Source organism: Manis pentadactyla, chromosome 4 (genome assembly GCF_030020395.1).
Source record: "Manis pentadactyla isolate mManPen7 chromosome 4, mManPen7.hap1, whole genome shotgun sequence".
Taxonomy (NCBI): Eukaryota; Metazoa; Chordata; class Mammalia; order Pholidota; family Manidae; genus Manis; species Manis pentadactyla.
Genome location: NC_080022.1, coordinates 79382792 through 79395516, shown reverse-complemented (window position 1 = coordinate 79395516; position 12725 = coordinate 79382792). Strand labels below are relative to the sequence as shown.

The window sequence follows — 12725 nt, the reverse complement described above, 5'->3', positions numbered from 1 at the left end:
GGGGAGGAATACCAGGAGCCTAATTTTGGATATTTTAGGTATGAGATGCCTAGAGGAATGTTCAAGTAGGCCCTTGAAAATTCAGAGTTGGACTTAAAAGAGAGCAGGCTAAAAATACAAGTTTGACAATTATTGGTACATGAAGTTTTACAAGCTAGGAGAGGTGATGAGATTACCTGGGGGATGAGTTTAGATAAAACAGAGAAAAGAGTTCAGGAATTAAACCTGACAGTAAGCCAACATTTGAGTTAGAAAGACAAGCTGAAACATCAGCAGAACACCAGGGAAAAGTGGTGTTCTAAGGAGTGTTTCAGGAATAGAAGCATCTACTGTGTCAAATGTTAAAGAAGGCTTTTGTAAGATGAGGATGGAGAAATAATCATTGGCTTTATCAGCATGGAAATGCTGATTTCTCTAGAAAAGAGCAGAGAAGTGGTGGGAACTAAAACTTGACTAGACTGGAACTGGAAAAATTGGAGATTTGGGGTATACATATCTTTTAAGAAATTTTCCATGAAGGAGAGAGAAATGGGACAGTTTTGAAAGTAGTGATGTTGGGGAGGTTTTTGGTTTTTCTTTCCTTTTTGTTAACATGGGAGAAAGAATCACATTTTTATGGTGATAATCCAGTAGGAAAAATTGATGTATGAATGATGGGATAATTGCTAGAGAGACAGGCTATCTATGGAATTTAGTGTGAATGTAGAGACTTAATGTAGTGTGCTAGCATGGATAGATTATCAGTGATAATGAGCAAATGTAAAATGTATGGGCAAAAGGTAGGTAAGATGTAGGATGTGGTTGTAGGAACTTGTGAAGTTTTCTTCTGGTTGCTTCAATTTTTTCAGTGAAATCAAACAAGATTATTATCTGAGAGTGACAGTGGGGTAGAGGATGGTTTGAAACAAGAGGAGTAAGCATGAAATAGTGTTCTGAAAGGATGGGAGAAGTGAACTAAGGAAATACATTATTATTACTAAGATTCATTTTTAAGAGTCCAGCCAGCTGAAGTTAGTGATTGTTAATTTAAATAAATGTCACTGTTTTATTTTTCTTCAGCTATGTTTACCACCCTAGACATAGACACAGTTGTCAGTATGTTGACCCAATGTGGTTTCACCAGGCAACTATGCTACCTACTAAGAAAAGGGGGGGAAAGTTGGCAAAACCAAGGTAAAGTCTTTAATGATTGGAAATTAGACTTTGTAAAGAGGAAAGGGAGGACATCAGGGAGTGAGGTACAATGAAAACTTGGTAAGATCAATGGATTATCCTGACAAGAAGGAAGATAATACTGAATTTGGGTTACTTCATAAAATAAGTAAGCTAGAAAGAATAAAGTGTGTTGTTTGACACTGAGCTAGTTTGGGACATTTAGGTTATTTTCATTATTAAAAATAATGCTTATCATTATCGTCTTTCTATATAAAAGTTCTCTGGCACCTTGTATTTCCATAGCCAGTTGTAAAAAGAATTACTGGATTAAAGGATATTAGTATTTTTAAGATTTCTACTATGCAATAAGTAAATTTTCTAACAAATATTTCTAGGGTATAATCTTAGTGAGTTTCCATTTCCATAATACTTTGCCTCCATTAGGCATTTCATTCTTATTCTTAGTCTAATTTACTCTTTTATAATTTGGTAGGTCAAAAGAGTGTCTTTTTTTTAACTGTATGAACGTATTGGTCTTTCTCTTTGTGGTTTTCACTTTAAAGTTTAGCAAGCACTCTTAATTATTGTTTCAGGAAATTAAAAGGAGAGATGCTCAAAAATTAAAGAGAAGTCAGTCATGTTACAGATTTTAGTCATTAACTTTCCTATGCATCAGCAATAAACATCTCAAAAATATCTTAGGAAAAGAAATTTCATTTACAATAAAAATTAAAGCGTATCTAGGGATAATCTAGGTGAAAGGATAGACACTAGCAAAAATAAAAAGTGAAAAACCTTGCATAATTGCATTTTTAAAAAGTGAAGCAAGGGGAGAGACAAAAATAACACCATGTTGTGTAAAGTTAACGAATTTCCCCACAAAATACACATTAACAAATCCAGTGAAATTTAATTCCTGTGATATTCCAGAGCAATAAAAAAAAAATCTAAAGAATAATTGTAAAAAATAGACAGAAGTAATAAAGTAATATTTGTGTCTAACTTCAAAAACATGAGAAATACTTATTCAAGTATTTTATATTCTAATTTAATTCTTCTGTTATCATTGGTTTTTTATTTCTCTAATTTTCTGGATGATGACATTGATTCCAAGACATTGAGTAACATATTAATTGAGTAAATAAATTGTAGAGTGAGGATTTGAACCTAAACCAGCCTAACTTCAGAACCCAGTCTCTTAATTAATTGAAGGCACTAGTAGTTAAAGTTTGGGGAGGATAAACAAAACAATATAAAAATGGGGGAGATTAGCTCTAGCAGATATTAAGAGGGATTGCAAAGGTAAAATTACCAAAATGCTGTGATGACTAGTCCAAGAAAGATGGAAACACTTGCAATTTAATTGGTAACTCTGAAATAGTCTTTAATAACTATCAAAGTGCATTATATTTATCAATTCATGATGAAGTGGATATCACACAAATGAGGCATTGATGATTTATTTAAAAAACAGTATTAAGTTATTTGGAAAGATGTTTGGGGAAAAAATCCATTTAGATGTTATAACAAAATTTCAGAACATTTAAAGGGGATGGGGAGGTAAATCTAGGTGAATGTTTTTATTTCCAAATTTTATTGCTTCAGCATTATTTGAAACAACTTTATTCACTCAATTGTTTGATTAAACTTAACTTTCTAAATAAGTCTTTTAGGATAAATATAATGTTTTGTTTTTTGTTTATGGCATTTTTCTTTTTTGGTTTTTTTTTGATATGTTGACAACATATTGAGAATCACATTTGTTTCTTTGGCTTTCCAGACTTTAACAGAATTTAATAATTGCTTAGTTTTATAGACCTCTGTGCTACACGTAATATAAATAACTGAAATAGGAGAAATATTTTGTTTTCCTCAAGCTATTTTGTAGTTGAAACCATATAAGAAGTAATATCCATTTCAAATCATCTATGTTCTAGTGAATAGAACAAGAAAATCTAATTTACAAAGAGGAAGGTAGGGTTGGGAGAAGTCTGGTTGAGCTCTGGAGCAAATTGGCACTAAAATGTAGGAGGGGGTTTGAAATCATAGTGATAGCAAAATGTAGGGATAACATTTAAAATGAAGGAATAACTTACAGTGGGATTAAGATGAAATTATGTTGGTGGAATATAAAAAAGGAATTTTTTTAATGTAGCATGTTTTAGATTTAATACTAGCAATAATTTGATAGGGTTTTGGGAGTTGGGTGTTGAACAGTAAAGTGAAGATTTTTTTTTTAAATCTTGAACTATGAAAAAATGCTAGTAATTGAAGCTTTTAATTTTCTTAACTTTAAAACAACTCCTGATAAACAGTTCAGTATTCATGCAATGGAAACAACTCATTTTATATTTTCAGAATGTAAGGAATTTTGCAACTTGTGATTTACAACACATTAAATGGAAGCTGGTCTAGTTTTAAAGTGACAATTTGATATTCTATGAACATGCATTTTTCAGATTTCTTTATTTGTTGAACATTTGAAAATTGTGTAGATATGGGAGATAAATGAGTTAGAATCTTTTCTATCTAGTGGGGATGTTGATATATAAGAAAATACTGGTTATAAGTTATGGTAGATACAGAAAAGGGAATATTTCTGTGTGTATGCTAGCTTATATTTAAAATTCATTTACAGCTGAAATGTTAAATGTGGTCATATCCTTTGCCATATATTTCTTACTCTGACCCTGTAAGAATTTGACAAATGATAATGTACTTGTTCTTTAGACTATTTCCCTATTTATAAATTTTAAGGTACATTTTAAGGACTGAGATTTAGGTATCTTTTTTCCTCTCAGGAATGCTAGCAAACAAACCTTTTTTTCTTTCCTTCTTTTTGCAGAGGTTGCGCACAGAAAATAGACTTTTAAAACAGCGCATTGACACATTGGAAAAAGTAAGTAAATGACTACTTTTGCAAACTTCTGATGAATGCACAGTATTTTTTCTACTTTAAATAAAGGCTCAAGAAATCTAGCACATCTTTGAAGTTGTGATATATTGACTGCTTGGCTTGCCTATAGCTTACTGCTTAACTAACTTGTTATTTATAAAAATTGAACCTTAAGGTTAAAGTTTTAATTAAGGTTTTATTATAGTAGCATATAGGTGTCATTTGTTTTCTTTACATGTAATCTCTAAAAATGATGTTCTTTAGAGGTATCTTAATTAGGAAACCACTCTGTGTAGTATTTTAAAGATGACTTTCAAATGTTGCCCTGACTTCTAGCCACATACTGAATGTGGCAATGATTCCTTTAAGACCTAGGGTTGTTTTAAGTTTAGTCAAAATGACTGAGTGATTTCTTACATTAAAAATTCACCATAGTGTTGATTCTTAGCACTAGGGTAATTGTACCTAAACTTAGGTTCTAAGAATTATTTTGATACCATTTGTTACATCTTTCTTCTTCTCTGTTTCATATAAAAAAAACTGGAGAAATATGGAAGTTTTGCATTATTTTTCATGTTGGGATTTTGATATTTCTTTCATAGTTTTATTTCTGATGCTATAAGAAGATACTGAATAGTCTTAAGAGTTTTGATTTATTAAAAGAAAAATATCTGAATTCATGAACTCTTTTTGTGTTTTTTTTTTGGTTTCTTAGTTTTTCTTTTACCAAAGATAAGAGTAAGTAGGTTTCAAAGTACTCCTCATGGTATTGTCAAGTATCTTTAAATCTTCCCTGAAAATCTACAGATTGATAGTCAAGAAAGACATGAAGATATGGATAGTTTGCATATTTGTCTTTTGTTTGAAAGTATTGATGATTTCATATAAATAGCACAGAAGGACATCCATTTTTGTTATGTGATCATTGCAGATATATTAAGTCAAAAGTAGTTTTCCTATTTTTCCTTCATCTTATTAGTTGTTTTGAGGATAATTCTACTTTTATGGTGACTGGTGAGCTTATTTTTAAATCATTTTAATTACATACCTTTTTAATGAAATACTCAGCTTACAGTAAAATATACATCTTCTTAGGTGGTCTTTTATCTTTGGAGACTTTTACAGAGAAAGTGTTTTTATATCATTGAACCTTCAGAGTGATAAAGGTGATGTTGCAAAGTGTTAAGTTTGGATTTTGATTCTAGAAAATTAAGTACCTTTTTCTGGCTTAAATGGCCTAGGTGTATACTTTAGCACTTAGAATTCTGTAACTACTTATATATCAATTAAATTCTGTAACCGAAATGTTAACCTAGTCAGTGATTGCTTGAGTTTATTATGGTGATCTCACTAATTTCATTTATTGTATTTTCTTTGTTTCTTTGGAAGTTGCTGTTGCACAAATTGCTGTCATACTTTATGAGAGGAATTGCTTACTCAAATTCCTTCTCCCTTTCATATACGTGGCTTGACAATATGGCTGACTCTACAAATAAAGTCTTAAAACTGTGCTTTGAAAAGAAGATACTTGCTTTTCCCAAAGAATGGAAAACCTCTTGGAATTTGTGTTTGGTCTCTTCTAGAAGTCTGATTTTCTGCAGTCTATCCTTATCTTGATGTACTTTTCTTAAGGTTTAAGAATAAAAACACATTCAGTAAAACATAGTTTTAAAATCAAAATGTTCATTTGAATTACAATGAAAAGTAGGTGGAATTTGGGTATGCTTTGTTTCTTCTTATTCCTAATTTTATCATCTTTTTTTTATTTCTCTTTCTTATATTTCTATCTGAATTTTTCCTTTTGTAGGAAAGTGCTTCCTTGGCAGATAGATTGATACAGGTATAGTTTTTCTCTTTTAGCATTTTCTCTAACTTTACTTCTAAGGAAAGTCCTAAAACTAGAAATTCATATTTTAATGCATGCAATTTTACATGCATTTTCCTAGAAATAATTTTTTGGGTGGTATACTTGGGTATAAACTTAATTTTTTATAACAGTGTGTTATCTTGGTTTATTAATATAAACACTTTTTGCACGTTTTAAAACTAACCTCATTTTAAAGTATTTATTCCAAATGGCAATCAGTGGCATTTTGCAAAATTAACTATTTTTTTTTGAAAATTTTAGTCCTGCATGTACAACTCAATAATATTGCATGAATTGAATTTTTGTTGACTGAAAGAAGAATTGTACTTATGATTGTCAGATGACTTTTTCATTTAGTTTCCCAAATTTTGCTGGAGCAATAATGAGCTGCTGGCTAATAATTACTTAGGCTCTTCTGTTCTCTGAGGTGATTTTTTTTTTAACATGTCAAATAACTAAACCTCACAAAGGCAGTCTTTCTTGAATCTGTCCTAAGTTGCTTTATACACAAAAAAATTATGTCCTAAGGGACAAGTGACAAGAGCCCAGGAGGCTGAGGAAAACTACCTCATAAAACGGGAGTTGGCCACCATCAAACAGCAGAGTGATGAGGCCAGTGCTAAACTGGAGCAAGCTGAAAATACCATCAGGAAGCTCCAGCACCAGCAACAATGGGTAAGGAGTCTGGTAGTGCTTCTTGTCATCTTTCTCATCCCCTTCCCTTTAAACTTTTTTTTTTTTTTTTAAGCACAACTGTGCTCTTAAGCAATTTAGTTTCCTACTTTAATTGAATTCTTAATCAGCTTTATGTTCTGTAATACTTAAGGGTTTTACTGTGGCCTAGACTCCTCATTCTAACATTTTTTTTGCTCTCTACACAGTTTTGTTAGAAATAGTTAATATTTTCCTTCCTTACAATATGTTTTAAGTAACAGAAAGTAAATGATGCATGTCAGACCTGCTTTTTAGGTTTTAGAAGTCTGTTTTATAATAGGGATTTTGCCGTGGATAATTTTTAAATCTTAATTTCAGCTAGTTTTTGTTAATTATGCAGGTGAAGTATTACCCAGCATGTAGAATATATGTCATTATCTCATTAAAAGCTTTGATAATGTGATTTATATCTTATAAAATACTATAGCCTTAACTTCATATAAGATGTTAAATTAAGCAAAGTACATGCTTACAATTTTTCAAGAGGAGAGATGTTGTCAAAATGAAAAATTGAACTTTAAAAAAATTGTGTTAACTGTTACTAAACAGCTGCTGATTATATAACTATCCTCAGGTATCTTTTGCAACTTAGACATCATTTTCCACAGGCAAATTCAGACTTCTGTATGGTCTTTGTCAAGAATATGAGGATGAAAAAGAAAGGCCAACTATTTATCTTTGAAAATATACTATTTCTTGTTTCAGTTTTCTGTTCTCAAGTAGCAGTTGGATTGTAACAGGAGCAGGCAGAAAAAATTGTGTTAATCCTGAAACTCTATTACTGATCTAGAAAGCAAACAGAATGACTTCAAAGTTGGACATTACTTTTATTTAGTAAAGTTAAGAAACAGCATCAGCATCTGGGAACAAAAACCAGAAAACTGAAAGCAAAAAGAAGAAATTGGTAACTGAAAAAAAAACGTAACATAAATTAAATTTTCTGTTGTGTAACTGAAGATGGTTAACACAAATGAAGAGCTGTAAAAGAGTACTAAAAAGTTAGGAATTCAGATGTTTTGTCTTGTTTTTGTGTGAAATGTCAATAATATTAAAACTTTAAAAATGGAAAAAACAAAACAGCCTAAAACTAGAAAAAGCAGAACTGGGGGGTCATCTTGGGAATTAAGCTGAACTGAGTTATCAGTGTACTTGATGTTCTTACATGGAAAGATAGTAAGAATTACATTTGTATCAAGCATAAGCTACGGTCAGAATACATTAGAATCACCTCACACCAGTAAGGATCACCACCATCCAAAAGACAAACAAAAACAAATGTTGGTGAGGTTGTGGAGAAACAGGAACCCTCCTACACTGCTGGTGAGAATGTAAAGTAGTTCAACCATTGTGGAAAGCAGTATGGAGGTTCCTCAAAAAGCTCAAAATAGAAATACCATTTGACCCAGGAATTCCACTTCTAAGAATTCTAAGTTCTGCATTTCTAAGAATGCAGGAGTCCAGTTTGAAAAAGACAGATGCACCCCTATGTTTATCACAGCACTATTTACAATAGCCAAGAAATGGAAGCAACTTAAGTGACCATTAGTAGATGAATGGATAAAGAAGATGTGGTACATATACACAATGGAATATTATTCAGCCATAAAAAGAAAACAAATCCTACCATTTGCAGTGGCATGGGTGGGGCTGGAGGGTATTGTGCTCAGTGAGGTGGGCCGAGCAGAGAGGGACAGGTGCCGAATGATTTCACTCATATGTGGGGTATAAGAACAAAGCAAAAACTGAAGGAACAAAATAGCAGCAGACTCACAGAACCCAAGAATGGACTAACAGTTACCAAAGGGAAAGGGATTGGGGAGGATGAGTGGGAAGGGAAGGATAAGGGATGTGGGGGGAGAAAGGGGGTATTATGATTAGCATGTATAATGGGGGGAGCACAGGGAGGGCTGTGCAACACAGAGAAGACAAGTAGTGAGTCTGTAGCATCTTACTACGCTGATGGACAGTGACTGTAATGGGGTCTGTGGGGGGGAGCACTTGGTGATGGGGGAAGTCTAGTAAACAATGTTCCTCATGTAAATGTAGATGAATGATACCCAAATTTTAAAAATGCTTAAAAAATATATTAGAATCATGAATTATTAGTTTTTTACATAGTTTTTCAAATATTGAGACCTATATGCAGATTTGTGTTAAAAAAATGTTGATTTGTAATGAAAAATTTAAGTGGGCAAGCAGAAATGGCCAGAATGAACTAAATTTTTAAAAAATTGTGAAGTATAACCAAAAGAATATTTTCCTGTTACAAAATAGACCCAAAATGTGGGTGGGGCTAAGACATAACAAGTAGAAAGAGCTCGACTTTGGTTTTGTTTCCATTTTTTTCTCACTAAGCCAATGTTCTTCTAAACTATAATAAAATGTAAAACAGACGTATAAAGCACAAAATAGGTGAAAGTAACAAATCCTTGGTTAAATTACCTATTTCAAAGGAAAGTATATCCCTGTATGTTAAAATAGTTTGCAAAATGATCATAGGAATATTACTGTCTTTAAAGGATATTAGAAAATAAGAGATACTGAAGGCTTTGAGGTGGGCAAATTATAGTTCTTCCATAAAATAATAATGTTTAGATAGCTGAAAAGAACTAATGAGCTTGATGATGCTTGATTAAAAATTATTAGAGCATCTGGTTTATGAATAATTAGGAAAATAAAACTTATACAGACTAAAAGTTAAACTGTTGTGTATAAGTCATAACTAACTTTGTTTCTGTAAAACAAAAACTGCCATTAAGTACATTTTTACAAGTTATTTGGTAGGGTCTCATATCTTCTTTTTTTTAATTGAAGCATATATACACCATTTTAAAAAAATTATCATTATTATACAATCTTATACTGGTTTCAAGTATACAACACAGGGGTTCAACAGTTACCCATATTATTAAATCCTCACCCCTTCTAGTGCAGTTACTATCTGTCAACCTAGGAAGATGTCATTGTCTATATTCTCCATACTGTACTACCATCTCCATGACCAACTTATTTTATGATTGACAATTTTTCTGCCCTTTATCCCCCTCATACTCCTCACGTACCCACCCAATCCCTCCCCCCGTGGTAACCGTCACTTCTCAGTATCTGTGACTCCACTGCTGTTTTGTTCATTTTGTTTGTGTTTTTAGATTCCATAAACAAGTGAAATCATATGGTATTTTGAGCATAATATCCTCTAGATCCATCCATCCTGTTTCAAATGGCAGGATTTCTTTATTTTTTATGGTGGAATAATATTCCATTGTGTATATGTACCTCATTTTCTTTATTCATCTATTGATAGATACTTAGGTTGCTTCCATAGTTTGACTTTTGTAAATAATGCAAAAATAAACATAGGTGTGCATATATCTTTTCAAATCAGGGATTTTGTTTTCTTGGGTAAATTCTAGAAGTGGAATTATTGGGTTGTATGGTATTTCTAGTTTCAGTTTTTTGAGGAAATTAGAACATGGACAATTATAACATATTTTGAATTAAATGAAAATGTAGACAATATTATCAAAATTTGTGGAATCCACCTTAAACAGTGAAACCACCTAGTAGAAAATTCATAGCATTGAATGCTTATATCAGGAAAAGAAGGAAGTCTCAAACTAGTAAGCTTCTACCTTGAGAAACTAGACATGTAAGAGGAAATCCAATCTAAAGCAAGTAGAAGAATAGAAAGAACAAGTAATAAAAAGAATAGAGATCAATGAAATTGAAAGTAGTACAAACAGAAATAAAGAAAATCCACTAACACAAATGCTGGTTCTTTGAAGTCATCAATTTAATTGATAAACCTCTGTCCAGACCAACTGAAGAGAAAAGAAACAGTAACAAACGTCAGGATGACATTGACTTTTCACAGATGTAGCCAAATTGTTTTGTCTTATATTCTGGATTTGTGAGATTTCTTGCACATGCTGTCATAGTTCCTGTAAGCTAGAGTCAGTTAAACCTTTTTAACATTTAGATGATAAATGATGTTGTGAGCTCTGTTTTATAAATCAGGAAGTATGTAGGTTGTTCCCACTATTGATGATGCCGAGTTTGGTTACCATGGTCTCCCTCCCTTGTAAAGGTATGGTTTTTTCTTTGCAACTATTAAATAATCAGTTGAGAAATACTTTTGTATCAAATAAATTTCTTGTCCTGTGTTCACCTAATGGTTTTAGAATGGGCTTCCAAAATGGTGACTTTCATATTTTCTCAATTTTCTATGCATATTAGCTAAAACTACTCCTTAAAGAGACCTTTCTCTTTTTCCCCCTCTCATCTCTCTCTTAGTCCCTCAGTATGGATTCTTTTGTATCAATCCAGATTCATGGACTTTATTTACTTAATGTTTTATATCATTTTTAATGGTTTTAATGCTATTTATACATTGATACTCTATAGTTATTTCACAACAATATAGTAAACTTTTGAGCAGCTGGTCTTAAAAGTTATATTTTATTTTTAATTAATTTTGAGTATTGATGTTCTTTAAAAAGCATTTCTGCAGTACACTTTTATTGACTGACTATCTTTAACCAATCACAGGTTCCATTGATAGATCCTTACTAGGTTGAACCTGATATTTTTGGTCTTCAAAAATGATTGAGTTAATTTATCATTGAACTTAGTATTTAGTACACTAAATGAAATTTAATATTTACTTAGTATTTAGTAATTTAAAATTAGATAATATTCAATTAACCTAAGGTAAAACCAAGTACTAAGATTAGTACTATCCCTTTACATCCTTGTTTTTCCATGTCAGTTTTGTTAAGCCCATAGAAGTAAAAATGATTCACTGATGTTTCATATAGCTCATGTCTGACTCTTCCCCTTGTGAGTATGGAGGGGTACAAATATGTTAATTCTGAAATATTTTTCCTGATGAGACCAACTGTCTTTGAGTCATGCTTGATCTATTTGAAAGCTTTTTGCCCCTACACATCACTTCTTAACCATTAAGGTATCTTGAATAAAAGTTAAAGCAGCTGAGTGCTGAAATGCCTTTCTTTTGAAGTTCTTGGGACCTTTGTACTAGGAATTAAGTAGATACTACACAAGATTTATTTTGACTTCCCTTCCTTTTCCTGTAATTCTAGAAGAAAATACAAAAGAATTATGTGATATGTTTAAGAACCAAAGATTTGATATGAAGAATAAAAACTAATCTTCCTTAGATTAAACACATGAATAAATGTTACGGAACTAAAACCTACTTTGTTGGAGGAAGTTGTGAAATCTTCTAGATGATTTATTTTAGAAAATGTGTTTTTTCAGCAGCATTAAAGAATTGTCCCACACATGACTTACCTAGTGGGTTTGTTTCTCTTTATGAAATTGAAGTTAATGTTTAACATCTCTTTCTGCATTATACATTCTCTTTAGTTCTACTTTAGTGGCATTTCAAGAAAAAAGGCATTTAATTTGTAATTACTGGTAAGTTTATATAAATCTTCATAAAAATAAAAAATTACAACTTTACACATTTAGTTTTGTAAACTCTTCTTCTGTTGGCCAATATGCCTATAAATCTGGACAGAAGTTTTCTTCCAAAACTAATTTTGACCTTAGCCTAAGATTAAATATTTTACATTTATATGTAACTCCCACCTTAAAGGATGTATGTAATTTTTCAGAAGTTGGGAGCTAATTATTTAAAAAGTGATATGCCAGTTTTTCAAGAAAATTCAGCATGGTAAATCTTTAAATAATACCATCATATTGCTTGAAATTTTTTTTAAAAGACTATTTGGAGCATGTGGTAGGGAAGATTGCAAACATCTTTTTGGATTTATATGTTGAGGATGAGAGCAAGAGGAAATTAAAAAAATTTTTCCCTGCTATGATTTTTGTCTTGTGATATAGAATCTGACATGGACTACTAGCCTTGTGTGAGAGTAGTTTTTTGGATGGTTTTGGTGTGACAGAAATTTACCATATGCCCACACTAAATAGACCTCGTAGCTTATTTTTACAGCATCCAATTCCTGTTCTCTGTGTTTAATATATAGTATATAATAGAGGGTTTTTTTTCCTTACTTTTTAAAACCAAGAGTTGACTGGCTAATTCGTTCAGCAAATATTGTTTGC

The 12725-nt window shown here is 31.7% G+C and overlaps 1 protein-coding gene across 8 annotated transcripts in view; it reads left to right on the top strand.

Annotated features, from left to right (window-relative positions):
• The window catches only part of EVI5 (ecotropic viral integration site 5), a 245425-nt gene that overhangs the window by 132138 nt on the left and 100562 nt on the right, over nucleotides 1-12725 (top strand). For 5 of the 8 annotated variants that reach the window (XM_057500423.1, XM_057500422.1, XM_036906547.2 and 2 more), the window contains 3 exons: nucleotides 4001-4054; nucleotides 5859-5891; nucleotides 6447-6593. In XM_057500423.1, the coding sequence (XP_057356406.1) occupies nucleotides 4001-4054; nucleotides 5859-5891; nucleotides 6447-6593 (234 nt within the window). The remainder of the gene's footprint in view (nucleotides 1-4000; nucleotides 4055-5858; nucleotides 5892-6446; nucleotides 6594-12725) is intronic. The other 3 variants (XM_057500426.1, XM_057500425.1, XM_057500424.1) reach the window with 2 other exon arrangements.